At 36.6% G+C, this 18,718-nt stretch overlaps 1 protein-coding gene across 1 annotated transcript in view; it reads left to right on the top strand.

Annotated features, from left to right (window-relative positions):
* Positions 1-18,718, top strand: part of VEPH1 (ventricular zone expressed PH domain containing 1) — a 112,280-nt gene that overhangs the window by 80,368 nt on the left and 13,194 nt on the right. Inside the window, exons 8-10 of the mRNA XM_026705860.2 lie at positions 6,487-6,626; positions 9,584-9,718; positions 16,526-16,643. Of these exons, the coding sequence (XP_026561645.2) occupies positions 6,487-6,626; positions 9,584-9,718; positions 16,526-16,643 (393 nt within the window). The remainder of the gene's footprint in view (positions 1-6,486; positions 6,627-9,583; positions 9,719-16,525; positions 16,644-18,718) is intronic.

The raw sequence follows: 18,718 nt of genomic DNA, 5'->3' as shown, positions 1-18,718 counted from the left end.
TCCATTTTTGCAGTGATGTTGTAACTTTGAATAGTCACTAATGAACTGCTGTAAGTCAAGGACTATTTGTAGTAATCTTTAAAAATGAAAAAGAGCAAATGAAAAGTTATTGCTACATATGTGATTTACACATCATAGTTTCTTTCCTAAGAGACTTCTCAATTATATAATAGCAATTTTGTGATGTTTCTTTAAGCTGGTTCACATATGGGTGAGGGGCAGTTGAACATGTAAATGAAAATTGGAAAACGGTTGAACAGAGGAACATAAACCAAATTTCCATTAGTTGCCTTAGTGTTATGACAGCCCATTCAGACATGGGAACATCCAGATTTTGTATCAGCCATGGACTTTTCATGGATGGTATAAACAGATAATTGTGCACACTGTTGTGATTACATTGAGAAAAGGACCTTGATTGTTAAAACTTGTCTTAAGCTTCTTCATTCTACAAGATAAAAATTAAACAACAAAATATTGAGCACATGACCTAAATCGCTTTAAAATTCAGGGCAGTGGTGTCCTGGATCTGCTGCGATTGTCTGGTATTATGTTTTGTGCTGTACTGTGAGATAATTAGTACCATATGATGGAATAGATGGAAAAGATCACTGCTCCCCTGCAATGCTTGCTTCTGGAACCTTTGATAAATTTAAGCATGGCATGAGCCAAAGCATGATTGAAGACAGATGGTATTTGACTAGCTCCATCTAACCACAAACTCACAGAGACACAGAGCAGCATTTCTGAAGAGCTGTTGTATTTTCACCGTGCCAATTTTAAAACACCAACCAAACAAAAAAAAATTCCCTGGCTTTCTATTATATTTCATATTAAATTCCATACCCCAAATTCTGTTTCCATATTGTAGAAAGTCACAGGCTGGCACAGATGCACACCTGCAAGTTGACTTTTGAGATAGGATTTTAGAACGAAAAAAATCAGCACAATTAAGGAGAAAATTGACATGCTATCCAAATAGCTAAATTTAGAGACCAGGAGCAAAGAGAGGATTTTTTAATAAAAAAAAGAATAAATTATTTAACCCTGAATCAAAGCTCTTTAGTGGGGACAATGGGGCATGCATAAGAATTTGCTCTCCTCTAAACAATTTCCCATTGGAGTTTATCACTCTAAATGCCATTTATTTTAATGTGGTAAAGATGCATTTTTTTAAAACAAAAGTAGCATAAAAAGGGAAATGATTAAGAAACAATTTGAAATGATTAAAAAGTATTTTGGTATAACTATTTCTTGGCTTTTTAAATCTTTTTCATGCCACAAGAGTCGCTTTGATGAGATGAGTGGATGTATAAATTTTCTAAATAAATTATATTAATTGTTGTATTTATATCTCACTGCAAACTAAAAGAACCCAGCAGCTCACAAATTCTTAACGTAAACATCAGCGTAATTAACCCAAAAACCTAAAGTAATATAAAATTTCCAACAAGAGCCAGTAATTCAGTAACCATCAGCATATAACACAGCCTTATATCCAAATCCCTTTCAGAAGAACATTGTTTTCAGATGTTTTTCAGAAAACACTCAAAATAGAACCCCATCTAATTTCTTATGGAAGGTCATTCTGGAGGATTGGAGCTCATAGTGAAAAGATCAAATTGGTCAGGCCAAGGTTAGCAGGAAAATGGGTCCTTAAGTTTACTTAGAACCTTTAAAAGTTGAAGACACCACTTTAATTTGTTCCCCTAAACCAGGGGTATCAAACTTGCAGCCCATGGGCCAAATGTGTTGCATGCTGGCCATGCCCACCCCCATTTTAAAGAAGGGGGGGAAAGTTGCAATACAATAGTTTCCTGAATGGCATTAGGGTGGAAGCCATACTAATCTGTTACTTAATATATGTGAAGTTATCTCCGTATCAGATCATCTCCAATAATAATTTTGTATTGACACAAATGTGCATGTTTGGGAACCCCCATCCTTATCGAAATACTAATTTGGGAGATATTATTTTTGACCAGTTACCTAAGTAATTATGTTTTGGTGAGGACAACTGTTGATAGGACTTTATGGGAATAGTATTAGCAGAGGAGTCAGTTCTGAGCTTCAGAAAAACTGTAATGGTGACCAAGGTACTAGTTCTAAGCAATCAAAATTCTCCTTCTAGAGTATTGCACATAAAAAATTCAATTGGCCCAGCATGCTACAGTAAAAATACTAATTGCAGCAAGTTAGAATTACATTTCATTTATATTGGCTACTCAGACTATACTCTGTAAAAACTGTCTTGCAAATGAGCACTTGTGGGTTTGGGGACCACCTGGTTCCAAGACTATTTTGTCTTTGACTTTGAATTTCCCCTTTCAAGGGAGGTGTGCAATCTGGGGCCTTCCTGAACTCACAACTCCTGCTCAGTGAGTTGGCAGGTAAGTCCAGGAAAGCTTTGCCACAGTTTCATCTGATGCTTCAGCTGCACCCTTTCCTAGCTTAGGAAGCCTCTCAGTCACTCATGTAATTGTCACTTCATGGCTTTACTACTGCAAAGTACATTTCATGGACCCTTGGAAGCTTCAACTGATCCAGAATACAGTGCTGTGGGTAGTTATGGACATGCTTTGCTATGACCATGTGATATATTTGTTCCAGTAGCTGCACAGTTGCCAGTTTGCTTCCAGGTGTGATTCAAGACGCTTGTTGCTATAAAGCCCTTCATGGTATGGAATCCAATTTGAGGGACTGCCTATCTCCTGTGGTATCTATCCAGGCAATGCAAACTGATAAAGTTGGCACATGTGTGGATCCTTTGAATAAAAATGCTGTCTATCAAGACACAGGAAGTTTGCCTTCTCTTATCACAGTGCGTGCTCTCTGGAATGAGATTCCTCCTGAAATCCTGATCTTCCCCGTCTTGTTGGCATTCTGAAGAACCATAGAGAACTGTCTGTTCTCCCAAGCCTTGGGCTGGAGTAGCTGGTTGTTAGTTGTTGATGGAATGTTTTGGGGTTTTCTGGCTTCAGCAATTTTGCTTTTCTTTGTCTGAGTTTGGTTTTATTGTTTGTTTCTCTCTGTTCTGTTGCTTTTATATTGTTTTTATGTATTGTGAGCTTCCCAGAGTGGTTTGGAGTCGAGCAGCATCAAATCAATCAGTGTATATGTGTAAATATAATACTGTTGTTCTCATGTGAATGGTATATCCTTCAACCTTTTTAAAAAAAATCTGAGTCCTGTTCTTTATTAAGGATAAAATATTGTGCTTTTGAATATTACATATAAAGTAAATATTAAATGCAGTCTGGACACAGGTAGAGCAGAGATTCTGGTCAAGCCCCAAAGAATTAAAATGGAGGAAGACTGCAGGCACAATTGAACACATGGGAAATAAATAAGTTAATATGTCAGCAATAGTAGCACCAGCATAAAAGTACTGACAGTGTGTTAAAAAGAGATATTTTATATTATATTCTCTTCCCTGTCCTTCTCACTTTTTCCCCATAGAATATTCTTTCTCACATTGAATGTTCTTTCAATATTCAAGTGTCCACATGACCCAAACAATATCCCTACAACCTGCAACATTTCAAAGTGATATTAAATAAGCCTACCATATGTTGTTGATTTTAAAAAATATTTCAGAGAATGATGGGTCTTTTATTATGTGTATGTTTCCTACTGCTTAATATATGGTTTATCATAAGGACTCATCACTAGCCATATAGCTTTCATTATTTATTATGTTCCACTTATTATTAAACAAATAGATGTGGCTTCTATTAATCCCAAAATATTCTGTGATAATGTTCATAGTACTGCCAGCTGGTACTGGACACAGCACTACAAACAGAAATGACAATTTTTTTGCTATGTTTGTTACTGAAACAATAATATTGAGATTCCTCTCTAAAGTTTAATTTAAATGTGAACGATTCTGGTTTATAGGTTCTGAGTCTTCTTATGTGGTCAATTAAGGTTTTTTATTAATAATTTAATTAATACTTTGATTAATATGAGGCCCCATACCATAAAAACATAATTATTCCTATTTTATGTATCTCTGTACACTTTCATGTAATGAGCATCTGACTTTTGTTTATATATTTCAAATAGATTTTTCCTATCAGTGAGTAATGATTTATTCCACCATTACTAAATGCACAAATTAAACTTCAATTCCTAATAATGGCAGTATATTATGTTTGAACTGAATAACATATTTTACACCATAAAAGTAAATTCAATTAGTATAATTTAGAAATATTTTTACTCACAGAGTCTACCAGTTAATTATAACCAGTAATAAGTGGTAATATAGCTTTAATAAAAATGTGAAAATAAACTGACCATATTAACATATTTTAACAAGCAACAGATGGAAAACTTTTAAAGGAATCTTCTTCTAGCCTTCCAGAAATGCAGATTTCATTGCCCAGAATTCCCCCAGCTACTATGGCTACTGCTTAGAATTCTGGGAATTAAAATCACATATCTGGAAATAACCCGGGGTGGGCTACTATGGGTTCGCCGGGGTTTGGGTGAACCTGTTGATAATGTTATGGCTGGTATAACTGCCAAATCCCACCCCTGGCTGACCCTCCAACCGCACCCTGCCCTTCCCACCCTGCCCACCCCTCCCAAGAATCTCCACACTTTGGATGCTAAGTGTGAAGGGCCTGTGTGGAGGTTCAGGAAGCGGGGAAAATGGGCCTCACAGAAATTCCAGAAGTCTGGGAATATCATCCATTTCCAGCCTCTAGAGGGCCTCTGGAACCCAGGGGAGGCAGTTTTCGCCCCCCCCCCCGAGGCTCGAGGAAAGCCTACAGAGCCCAGGGAAGGCAAAAATGCCCTCTTACCATGGTGCAGGAGGCCAACTTGGCCACGCCCATCATGGCCACGCCCACCCAGCAACTGGGCAGCGAGCCTACTGCTGAAATTTTGGAAACCCACCCCTCGAAATAACCCAGTTTAGGTAAAACTACAATAAAAGCTAAGCTTTCCATGATATAATTTATTTGGTCAAAAGGGAAATGAATCATTCAAAATTTCCTAAGGATAAAGATGGCACTAGCCATTGAAATGTAAGATCTATAATTTAGTGCAATATGCTGATCAGATCTTATCTTATCACATACAACTGTAGTCTTAAAATATAGTTGAAGTTGGATGTTGTATTCTGTGGCACAATGGCAATTAAAAAAACATGCTGTGTTCCATCAACCTCAGACATATTATCTGGCACTCAGCATAGAACAACTACTGTGATGGGAGAATAGCTGAATAAATAAATTCTTCCCACCCCAAAAAGAAAAAAAAAAGCAAATGGAAAACATCTCATTTTCTCACTGTGGTAGCAAAGTCCTTGCATTGTGGCTCGGTATTTTGGCCCATTTAATTCTGCTGACTGGCCATTATGTTTAGAAACTACAGGTGGTCTTCAACTTATGACCCCAATTGAGCCCTACATTTTTATTGCTAAGTGAGGTGTTTGTTAAGTGAATTTTGTCCCATTTTACCACTTTCCTTGCCATAGTTGTTAAATGAATCGCCGCGGTTGTTAAATTAGTAACAGAATTGTTAAGTGAATTTGACTTCCCTATTGACTTTGCTGGTCAGAAGGTCACAAAAGACGATTGCATGGCCCCGGATGCTTCAATCATCATAAATATGAGTCAGTTGCCAAGCACCTGAATTTTGAGCATGTAATCATAGGGATGCTGTAACAGTCATAAATGTGAAAACAGTACTGTTCTAACTTCGAACAGTTACTAAACAAATCGAAGACTACCTGTATACTTTGAAAGACAAGGTAAGTCAGATGCCCCTTATAACCCAATGGAGCAAAACACAGGAGAATAAAAAAAGTTGCCGTTCATTTTTATTGCAAGTGAAATTTTCCATTTGCAAAGTATCTAGTAGAAAGAAGAGGGCAGTGAAGAGGACATGGCAATATCACTGTCAGATTGCTGGAGAGTCCAGGCACTCTACAAGCAACAAGATGGATCCCACATCTGATAATGCCATATTCTTCTGCTGTGTACCACTTACACTGCATCTCCATAAATGAGGCTGAAGATTAAAAAGTGGAAGTACATAAAAAACTTTATTTACTTTGTTGGCTTAGACTAGCTTGTAAGAAATTATCCTTTTGATTAGAGATCCTTGAGTTATGCTACTTCCTTAGAATTAAAAACATTCTGAGGTCAGGAATTTGTTTTGAATATTAAAACTGAGTGACCCCCATTGTTATTTCATCCAACAATCACTTCCTGATTATCTGAAGTGTTCTTCATAATTTAGACCATAACTATTTTTAAAAACAAGAGATCCAGAAATGCTGCAAATCACCCACTGATTTATGATTAGATCAATTTTTCTTTGGTTCCTTTCTATTATAAGTTATGTTGCAGTAAAATACAGAAGTTATATATAAAGGCAGCCAACTGCAATTCTAAAATAGTAATGTTTAGTCAGATTTATAGTACATCTTTATTTATTGTTGATATTAATAATGTGTATATTTGTTCCTAGATACAGTTAAAAGTTGTGTAGCAAAGTTGTCCTTCAGCTGTCCCCTGAAAAGTCACTACTGCCTATACAGTAAATCCGGTTTTACTCTCATCAGTCACCAGCCTCAACTTTGGATCCATATCATGTTTCTTTTTCAACAGGTGTGTACAATATGAATATAAACATCATAATAATCATTAATGTATCTGTCAATTAAAATCTGTGTTGGGGTAATCCCTTGAGATATATTGATATAAATCAATGTTGTTCTGAAGATACTCACCTCCCACTCAAAAGGTTGAGAGTTCAATCTAGCCAGTAAAAGACGTTTCTCTATCAGGTACACAACAAACTACTCCTAAAACTAAAATCTTATGGTATCTCTGCATAACTGGATAGAAGCATTCCTGTCAAACAGACAACAAATGGTCAAAATTGGGAGCATCCTATCAAATTCGGTACCTGTCAACAGTGGTGTCCCCCAAGGCAGTGTTCAAGGACCAGCTCTCTTCATACTCTACATAAATGACCTCTGTGATCATATTAAGAGCAACTGTGTTCTCTTCGCTGACGATGTAAAGCTATTCAACACCAATGCTGCCAATTACCAAATAAGTTTTCAAATGAGGAAATAGAAACAAGTTTAGAGTATTCTGTGTAGCAGCCTTTTAACATGAGTTTCTGACAGAGAATAGCAGCTTCAGGTTTTGACAGTAGCTTCAGGTCCCATTCACAGTATGGAAGAGTCACTTTCCAATGATGAGTTCCAATACTAATGAATATGGTTTGATATTATAATCACACTGTTTTGGTCAATCTTATTACCCCACTGCCCCTCTGCATTTTCAGTAAACTCACGGTGTGTTCCAAATTTACTAGTGTGTAAGCCTGATTATTTTTTTGGTCTCTGCTGGTAATAATGTGTTTGTGTAGTAAATTAAACTTAATTATATGTAAAGAGAATATTTATTTCCATTCAGCCACAAACATTTACTCTAGTCCATAATTGTTCCCTTTTAATGAGCTTCCCCTTCTGCTGATGGAGCTAGGTGAAAATTCTGAGAACTGGGGAATGCTATAATAATTTTCATTTTTTAAATGTAATTATCCTTCTCTCCTTAGTTCATGAGGAAGCCTCTATATATGCATCAAATGATTCTTTGCTCTGATTACTGTTATGTTTTTGCTTGCTGATCATTCTATAGAATCCTAGAGCCTGGGCAAACCAAGGTTTATGTTAGAAGTTCATTATTTTTCTTATACTGTAATCACACAGACACATACACACACACACAATTTTATGATGGACTGGCAGTTAAATTAAGATGTCAGTAATTTTCATTTAGTTGAGTTGTACATACCCATCTAGGAGTGGACTTTACTATTAACAAACATGTATCACCTTATATTGTTGATCAGTTTAATTTGAAAATATATAATTGGAAATAAATCTGGAAAACTAAAATAAAATTGTTTTCTAACGTCAAGCATAATATTTCAGCTGGATATAAGTGATTTTTTTTATCTGAGACTGCTATCATTTGAAAGAAGGGAGTCAGTCCCAAACTTTTGTCTCTGCTCATTTTAATAGTATCAAATCTTTGTAAATACTGCCTATGGAGATTCTATGGAGATATTTGTAAATACCATTTAACCGTAAGTTTGAGTTTAACAAAAAATAGGAAAGAGAAAATTGTGTTGAATCAGTTTGGTTGTGGCTCTGAGAATTAGATTTCAATGTATAAATGAGTCAATATGATAAATGCTTGGGTTGTGTTTTACTGAAAAGTTGCTTATAGCATTGATAAGATCTTTTATTAACACAATCTATAAAATTGTATGACCACAATTACACCATGATTTGCATTATCTTGCACAATGCTCTAAGATGGATGTGTCAAAATCATGAAAATCTTTAAATTTATTTAAACATCAAAAGTATGTTGATAGTTTTGTTCTTATGTAAGCCATTCATCTAAATATCTGTATGTTAGTTCAGTTTATGTTAATAATTACATAAGCTCCCAAAGAAGCTATGCCATCATTGAAGCAAAACAGTACCAGCTTCATTTGAGAACAAATTTCTGGATATTCTCTCTCACACTCACTCCAAATATTGTCCTCAGTACTCTGAACATGGTTACTATCAGTATCTCACATAGTTAAATATATAGTTTAGAAATATCAGGCCCAAATCATTGTTTGTCCATTGGTTATTGATTATGTACCATCAACTTTTTGTTGACTCTTAATGACCACATAATTTTTCTCCGCGATGATCTATCCTTAATCTGGCCTTTTACATCTTATAAAAGAGCACTCATCAGTGCAGTAACTGAATCCATCCTTTTTTCTGCTTGTCAACCTCTTTTTCTCTCCTTTCACTTTCCCAGAATTACACACCCTTCTCAACTTTTCCAGACAGCTAGATCCAAAGTTTTAGCCTGGTCATTTGCGCCTTGAGTGACAACTCTGGGTTGATTTGTTTGATTACACTTTTGTTAGTTTTCTTGGATGGCCAGGATGTATAACAGAATAACAAAGTTGGAAAGGACCTTGAAGTTCTTCTGAAGTGTCCGCTTCAACATTAAAATTTAAAACAAAAATACATTTCCTATCCTGCTTTTTCAAAGCCCAGCTTTCACTTCGATAGAGTGTCTCAGGAAATTCCATATCTTGCACAATTCTGAGGTTATACATCATCACAGGATTTTAATGTTATTTCCAAGGCCTTCATGGCTACACTACCTAATGCTAATCTGTGGCATATTTCTTAAGTTTACCCAATATTTTTAGAACACTCATTTAATTATCAATTGCAAAGAAATGTTTTCTTGTAATGCTCAACTTCATTTAGAGATGCACAGGCATTTAACCTGATACAGTGTGTGATGCTTGCAAATGGAAAAATAATGCCCAAAATGGTTTTTTTTTTAAAATGAACTCTTTGGTGCTTTCTGAGCTTGGTAGTTTTCTTGCAGTTTGTTACCTAGTTTGATAATGAAAGTTTTCTGCAAGAAAACCACCAATCTCAGAGAGCACCAAGGGACCCCCACAATTGAATCCCGAAGTACAAATATACTTCTCAATCAGTACTGTTTTTCTTTTTGTCCATTAGGGCTTGTTCCCAGAACCATTGTCCATGCAGAATAATTATTTGCAAGTCCTGAAGACCTTGTGGGGAAAAACCCAGCTTAAGGGAACACATAGTTTTGAAACTGCAATGGTGCAATCTACATTTCCACCTAAGAAGGTATTTTTTTCTTATGAGCCTTCAAAAGGGGTGGAGTGTGTATGTGTTGTTTTTATTTACTGCAAGAAAAATCGCAACCATATCTCTGAATCCGCATATAGATGAAAACAGTTAAATTATCAAAGTTGGACTTTTGAATGTGATGTTTATGTTTGATATGTGAAGCAGTCAACTGAAAATGATGGAAAATGGTAACAGAGGATAATCCATATCATTTATTTTTGTTATATGTATAATAGTCCTAAAGGTGCTTTTTTCAATAGGCAACTGGACTTTCTGGGGTTTTTTTGAAGACGTTTTGCCTCTCATCTAAGAAACTTCTTCAGCTCTGATTGGATGGTGGGGAATGGAAAGCTTTATACTCCTTGCAGACAGCTCATCATTTGCATTCTAGCAGGTCCTTAAGATCACTTGGAGGTTTATCTCTGTCATCAGGGTCATCTGAGTGGTTCAAATTGGTGTGGAGCCTTCTTGGAACTCTTGAAAGGATTGTGTTGTAGATTGGAAATAGATGATATCATATACCTTCCCTCTCTGTTTAAAGAGGGCTCTTCAATTTTGACTAGATGATCTCTTTAACCCCTCTTTCAAATCAACGACCATCTCTGTCCAAAATATGGACTTTGTTGTCTTCAAAATCTATGTCAAAATATAGACCCAGGCCTATAATTCTTCAAATTCTTTTAAGAATACTCTGTTGGATGAAATTTCAACCATCTTCCTTATTCAGAAACCATCTGCCTGCTACCTTCAGGAAGTGCTAATTTCCTTCTTCCATTGTAGGTATTCAGCAACTTTATTCAGAAATATACTGTCTATGAAAATCCTACCAATCTGCTATAGGTAACATTAATTGTCTTTCATTTCTAGAGGGCAGTGGCAAAGCAATACACAAGAATTCAGGTTCTGATCTTTACAATGTTTCCATTTATGCCATTTGTTTGTAGAAATGTCTGAGTTTTCTCACTAATCTCTTCCACATGCTGTTGATATATGAATGGAAAATGCAAATAAGCTTTTTTCTTATTTACAAAGAGAAAGAAGGAAACTCATTTCAAATAGCAGAGAAACTATCATAATGAATTGTTTAGTTCCCTTTTGCAAAGTCACATAGTTGTGGGTTATGGCAGGGACTCCAGAGTACAATTATTTGCGCAGGCTCTGTCGTGTCAACCTTTGCCCTTTGAAAAGATTACTGCTTCAAAGCAATTGCATTTTCAAAGATTGTAAATAATACTGTTTCAAAGTCAGCAAAGAATTTCTGGTCAAATCTATTAATCTTTAATTGGGTTCAATTGAATCTCCAGCATGGAATCTGTTTAAAACAAAAACATATTTGAGGTAAGCCTTGACTGCCTACAATTTTTATTTTTATAACAAGAAAAAATATATTTGCAACCCTAACGTCAAATTGCATAATTGAAACCAAGCAATGAGGAATTCTTTCTCAATCCTTCAATGATGCCTTGCTTAAAAAAAATCTAGAAAACTTTTAGAGTAGAAAAATGCTACTTCAGTCACGTAGAAAACCCCAAATGATGACTCTTCATAAAGGAATTTATCATTTCCTGCTTTGATTACCAAAGATAATCCACAGCAAATCATCAAATACTTTTTAAAGGTTCCTTGATTTTATTTATTTATCAGATTTGTTTGCAAACTCATCTTGCAAAAAAAGCTAGAGAACATTAGAGAATTCCTGGAAGCCTGGTACTCTGATAAACTGGCCATCAATAAACACATAGACATAAATAACATCTACCTATTGTGCAAAAGAAACTATCAACAATCCAAAAAGGAAATCTAAAAACTAAAATACCGTCTCACCAGAAATCAATATCCAGACGAGTATAGATTAACTCCAAGATTAACATCAGACCAACAATTAAATAAACAATACCCCAATCAAGGAACTGCCAAACAAGCCAACAGTAAACAGCCCATCAAAGAACCTCTAAGATCATCCCCCACTAACACTGACGGGCAAGCCACTAAAATATAAGGTAAGAGCAAACCCCATTTCTTACTAGCACTGATTATGTTACCTAGTTAGGATAATGAAAGGCACTCTGTAGCAACGTTTCAGCAGAATCTCATCTGCCATCATCAGGCTTCTGTACAGAAGCAGATGAGATTCTGCCGAAATGTTGCTACAACTTTAAAAGCACAGCTACAATGACGTGGGAAAATACCCGAACAAAGCTGAATGTCATACATATAAGTGCCCACGAAAACTTAAGAAAACACACACACACACACACACACACACACACACACATATATATATATATATAGCAACAATATATATATATATATATATTGTTGCTACTTTTCTTATTTTCTTACCAAGAAAGAAAAAGGAATAGATCAGAGAATGGTGGAGTAACTACAATATTTTTCTGCTTAATAGCATTAGGTAAATTTCTAGAAGGAAGGTGCAAGATCAATCTGGAAAACTTGCACTCACTTCCAAGAAAGTAAGTTTCTGGTTATGCCTTTAAACTTATTTAATTCTAAAAATTAAGGGCATTGGCATTGGTTGTTTGCACATACAATTATGATAACTATCCTGCTGAGTCCCAGCATGATGAAGAGAAGAATTGCAGTTTTACTTTCAGCTCTGTGGCAGCACATCTGGATTATATCCAACAAGATCTGTATCCATTCCCAGATATGAATTCCATCAGCATGCTTGACTGCATGCATTGCAAGCATGAGGGCAAGCATAGAACTAGTTTGACATTTTCAATCTACATATAACTATTATTGCTGTGAGTACGAAGTTATTCCATACCACATTACTTTTGCTTCCTTTGTAAAGCTGGAAACATATTAGCCTCAATTGCTGATGTAAACACATTTTAACAGGCCATATAGCCTCCTTTGGCAGTGGACCAGTTAAACTGCCCTGCAACATAAATCTGTCAGACTCCACTGGTTTGAAGACTAGAATATCCCTTTGCAGTCAAAGATCTAGCTTAAACTATTTTCCCTGAGAAAATACTTCTAACAGAAAGTGAACGTGAAGAGGTAAATTGATGAACAGCAAGGAAAAGCTAAATAAATCTGATTGGAATGGGTGGGTGTTGTTTTAATTTACAGCTGGCCAATTTTAACATAATAAAGTACATCAACTATATCACTCTGCTACAATTAATCAGGAAGAGCCAGATGTTTTATATCAGTCAAATAATTTTAAAATGCCTGGCATTCTGAACATGGCTAAAAACTCTTCACTGGGAATTCTTTTAAAAAGTGTTTTAAATATTTCCTTTTTTCCCTAGTTGATTGAAATAGCTCTTTTAAACATTTGTCATCATTACTCAGGAAGTAGGGAATAGGAAAACCTTATCCTTCACTATCTGGCATGGTTTCCTCAACCTTGGTAAATGTCAGTCTTTGCTGGAGACCATGAATATATTTGATTATATTGTATTGTGCTTTGTAGAAATTACTGTCAGGCATTTACATGTAGTCACTATTATATCCTAGAGCAATGTCTATCAACCTTGGCATGTTGAAGATATGTGGATTTCAACTTCCACAATTCCACAGGAGGCATGCCGGCTGGGGAATTCTGGGAGTTGAAGGCCACATATCTTCAAGCTGCCAAGATGGTGAATTACTATGCTAGAGTGTCCACCTGCATGTCTTCTATGCAGGGACAGAAGAAAAATTTATTCCTTCACAATTTTAGATGAATCTACCAGTTTTGATTCAGACAGATATATTAAAAATACCCAGCATATAGATGCTTAACCAAACATACACTTTCCAGGATTTTGCAATGTAGTTCAATATCTAACAATAGATATGGAACGGGACAACCTACCGCAGTTGACTCACATAACCAACTCACTGAGATCAAATGGGTCAACTCACTGCAGGACAATTCAATGTGGGATAATTCAAGAGAAGGACAAGTGAATTGCAGTAGGCCTTGCCTTGCTTTGGGGTTGAACCTTCTCAAGTTAGAAGTCCTCAAGGCTGCAGTGAAACAGAGCATGTGTGTGCTCCATTGGCCAAGCTGTGAAGCAAGCATGGCATGCTCAGGTAGTCCCTGCACAAATCCAGGGCAAGGGCAAGAGAATGCCCACCACCACCACTTCTTCCTGGCATGCCCACTGCAAGGGCCAGCTGCTCTGCTGACATTCAGGTACAGGTCCTCCACTTCCAGCCTCGCCAAATGCAAAGAGGTGGAAGGGAAAATGGTGGGCTTGGGGTTAAGTTCAGTTAAGGCTTGCTGACACGGAAAGGAAAAGGGCAAGATTTGGAGCTGAGACTGAGAGGGGAGAAGGTAGGCATTGAATAGAGAAAAAGCAGACATACTAGGGAAGATGAAAAAAGAAACAAGCTCAACCATTGGCCGTGCTCCTAACCATTTCTACTGGAGAATTTACTTTTAAACAAACGTATCACTCACCCCAGAAGTAGGCATACAAAATTAGCCTCAAAATCTCACCAGCTAATAACCAACATTTCACCGTTTCTTAATTTTGTTTATACAGTGGAACTAAGCAGATTGAAGTTGGATGTGTTACTTGATTGGAAAAGCCTCAGATGATGTATCACAACTGAATGGTTGATTTGCACAAAAACAGAGTTTAGGAGTTTACAGAGCAGAGGTGGTATTCAGCAGGTTCTGACCAGTTCTGGAGAACCAGTAGCGGAAATTTTGAGTAGTTTGGAGAACTACAAAACCTGCAGTACAGATATTCATACCGTTATGATGTCATGGTATTCTTCAGCTTCTTAATGTATTAATGCAACAAATTTCTCTGGGCTTTTGTGAGAGTTTCTCTATAATTAACATTTTAGACTGATGCACAAGAAGAATCTCTCTAAAAACAGTTTGCTGTGGAAGGTTGCTTGTTTTATTATTTAATTACTATTTACTTTGGCTAAACTGAGTACCTTGTGCCGTAAGCAGTGCTATGAATTCATGACACTTTGGATATGTGTAGAATCTAAACAGGGGTACAAACAAAGCCTTAACTTACTAACACCTCTTGCCATCATTTTGCCTATCTCTATGTTTTCATAATGTTTTTAGTGTCACTCTTTGCTAAGCTTGTTTTTAGTATGGAAGTTTTGAGCAGTGTTGGGCTTCACGGTTTAGTGACTGTGATCTAGATAACAGATTTCCTGATGTTTTGCCAGCAACTATGTCTGCATCCTCAGGGTAACATAGGATGCCAGCCACATCTGCCAGTCAATTATCAGAAAATCTGTTATCTGGACCACAGTCACTAAATCTTGAAGCCCAGCAGTATCCAGCAGATACCAGCTATCAAAGATTACACCATGTTTGCTACTTTGAAGCAGAGGGAAGCCATGGTGTTTCTCATTTTCCTACCATTATTAAGGTTGCATGGTTACATGTTCATGCCACATTCTACTAAATATGCATAGAACATGGGAAACAAATAGGAAGTCATAACTTAAGAGAAGGAATGTGGAATTAGAGTAAGATGGACCAAGGGAAGCAACTAAGGAAAGCCACATAATGCTATCGCAATGAATTTCCACCCTTTTGCACCCAGCTTGTAATCACACAAATACAAAAAGGGCAGAACTTGCACAGTGCTTGATCCTGTTTCTATCCTGTTAATGAAAAACTCCAATTCTGCAGATGTCTCTGATCACAGAAATTCCTGCCTACAAATTCATAGAATAGAGCAGAGCAGAACAGAACAAAACAGAGCTGGAAGAGACCTTGAAGGTCTTCTAGTCCAACCCCCTGCTCAAGGAGGAGACCCTATACCAGTGGTCCCCAACCTTTTTTGTGCCGCAGCTCGGTACCAGCATCACAAAATCATCCGCGGCCTGGTACCAGCATCAGCATGCATGGCAAGGCGAGCCGAGCAACCGGCCAGCCAGCCGTCCCCTGCTTCTCCCCGCCACCTTGAACTCCTCCTTTGTATCTGTGTCGATGGGCTTCGGGACGGCTTCGGGACGGTCACTCGGCTCGCCTTGCCATGCACGCTTAAAGAATCCTCATGCCTTAGTTTTGTTGGAAGCCGCCCCACCCCCACCCCGATGAAACTAAGGCGCGAGGATTCTTTCAGCATTCAAATGCCGCTTTCTACCCGGAAAAGCTCACCAAAAATCTCCAGTGATGGATCACCCACAACTTCTGAAGGCAAGCTTTCCCACCAGTTAATTGTCCTCACTGTTAGGAAGTCCTCCTTAATTCCAGGTTGCTTCTCTCCTTGATTAGATTCCATCCAGTATTTCTTGTCCTGTCCTCTGGTGCTTTGGAATCCTGGATGATATTGCCTTTACTCCCCCTCATGCATGTGCACTCCTCTGAAATAGTAATATCACTTGCCAATAAGTCCACTATAAAAATGCCACAGAAAGGGTGAATTAGAAAAAAAAAATCACAAAGCCCAGAGAATGCCTTTTTGGACACAAACCTCACTTTGCTTCCATATAAATGGTACATACCTACAACTGAAAAATTGCAAACAGGGTCTGGGATGAAAAGACCCCTGCCTGAAACAGTAAAAGATACCTGCCAAAATTCTCAGCTAGTTCAAAGATTATATTATAATATATCTCAATATAAAAAGATCTTATTGCATCTTTAATTCTTTAGCTAAAACTAAAGATGTTTGCAAAACATCACCCAGAAGAGTTTCAATATTATATAGGGATGAAAGGATGAATCTGGTGCTTATAAATGTTTAGTTCACATTCCAATCACTATAAGGGATTCAACTTTATTGCTTTACGTATGCAGGCAATCAGTTTCACAACAGTCAAATCCATTCTTATTTTCCCCATTAAAAAAAAATTGCTCAGGATCTGGACCATGTACAATTACATCTGGAAGAAGTGAGGTTCTTTGATTTATTCAGTTACAATGAAGACGTGGGAGCTTGGCAGTGTTTCATGTGTAACAATCCTGACAAGGCAACAGGTAAGAGACTTTTCTGCAGAAGAACTGAGTGATATAAATAACACAGATTCAGAATCTAATAAAGGGTGCTCTGCATAAAATATCTGAATCATGCAATTAAGTTATTAACAGTGAGAGCTTGTTTGCTATAGTAGCTAAGGTTTACCTCTGTCTTGCTTGGAAACCTTGGCTGTAACTTGACCTAAGCAAGGTTAGATCGTCATCCTCATCATCAGAAAAAAAGGAAGAATAAATTAAGTTAAATTAACATTTAAAATGAAATCTTTTTGGATAGTCTCTTAATATTTTCAGTCTGCCGGATCACTTTTAAAGTTGTATTTTTACCTGTGATTTCAATAGTGAAGTTTGGCCATTTCCATATGGCAGATTTCAATTATTGACAAGTTTTGTTATTTTGCAGATCAGTAAAGGGTATGCCTTGCAGTGAGTAAATGAAACATAAAAATTAGGATGTTTCATTATTTTGAGATTGCACCTAATTCACTTCTCATAATGACAGAAGAGCTTCTACAAGCAGAATCAGAAGAACACAATTCTCTTTCGCTTCCTCCCACAAACTTTTCAATGCCTTCAAAACCACTTTTGAAAAGTTTCTCAAGAATAGATTAGGATGGAGAATATTATTCTAATAAATAGAGAGAAGTTTTGTCATAGTATACAATATAATAGAATTCTGTATTGAATACTAATATAATTATGAGGTTTCAGGATTTACAGAGTGTGAAAATATAATGGCCATATGCAAAAATAGAATCTAAAATTTGAGATTCCGTATTTGACAAATTTGATGGCTGTGGCAATTCCACCACACTGGAGGAAATTCAGTAAATGCCCTTGGTATTTTTCCTTTAAATAAACATGTAAGATGTGTTTATTTTAACATTCTGGATGCTGCTATTTTACTTTTTTTAACATCGATAGTTAGCAATTGTTTGCATAAGCTTAATAAAATTTTGCCAAGCAAATCAAGCATTTTTTTGTTCTGTAGTTTTTTAAAACTATTAGTTTCGTTGATTTCTGTGTCTTAAAATGGAATTGTACTAATTATTGTTTGGGGCCAGTATGTTTGTGCTGGAAACAATTCACTGTTTTGGACAGATGGAGTAATGAGAAATAAAACAATTGACAGTTAAAATGACTTGCTATCTGAAGATGTGAAACCATTGAAATTATTCAGCAGGATGGAAACAGCTGGCAATTAAGGAGTTTGGACAACTTTTTAATGCTGACTATTAGCAATTATGCAGAGATGAAAACTTTTTTAAAATCCCACTAACATCATACAGCCTTGCATCCGTGAAGTGCTTTTTTATTGTATTTCAACTGGCTCAATTTTGCTTCAGAGCTGATTCTATAACATTTCCAAAGACAAATTTATTCATTTTCCACAGTAGCACATCTGTTTAATGGTATGATTCTAGACTGAGTTATTATTTGGTTAAAGTGTTGTTTTTTGCAATGTCTAAACAAAGCAAATTAAACTGAAATCATAACCACACCAACAAGAAGAATGTATTATGGATATTAGTAAGAAGATAATAAGAGTTTCAGTAAAAGTAGTGATGTTATTCTTTTGTTCTGAAACATATACCGTATTTCCCCATGTATAAGCACCCCCTTTGTATAAGCCACCCCCAATTTTTGGACTGTGAAGTTTTGAAAAAAATATTTTATTAGAGAAACAAGTTATGAAGAAAGAAAATTTACAAAGAAACAAAATTCGACGTCTAGATCTACAACTTCGGTCATGGCGCTCGAAGCGGTGCGGGCGACGCTAGCAATCTACGCATCGGAACGAGAGTAGGAACGAAGCATTCAGGCCGATGCCTAGCGTATGCATTTCTATCGCGTGACTCGCACTCGTAATCGTATCATCACGTACAATTTTTACAAAAAGTATAGCATACTGCTGGAAAACCAGTTTATTCCTACTTTATTATTTTATGCATTTTTTCACGTATAAAAAGTGTACCTGCTTTGTATATGCCACCCCCCTCACTTTTTGGGCTTGAAAATTTTGGAAAAAAGGGGTGGCTTATACATGGGGAAATACGGTAATACAAGTTCAAACATTA

Source organism: Pseudonaja textilis, chromosome 4, assembly GCF_049901715.1.
Source record: "Pseudonaja textilis isolate UNSWEBS1 chromosome 4, rPseTex1.2, whole genome shotgun sequence".
Lineage (NCBI taxonomy): Eukaryota > Metazoa > Chordata > Lepidosauria > Squamata > Elapidae > Pseudonaja > Pseudonaja textilis.
This window is presented reverse-complemented; position numbering and strand designations above follow the sequence as displayed.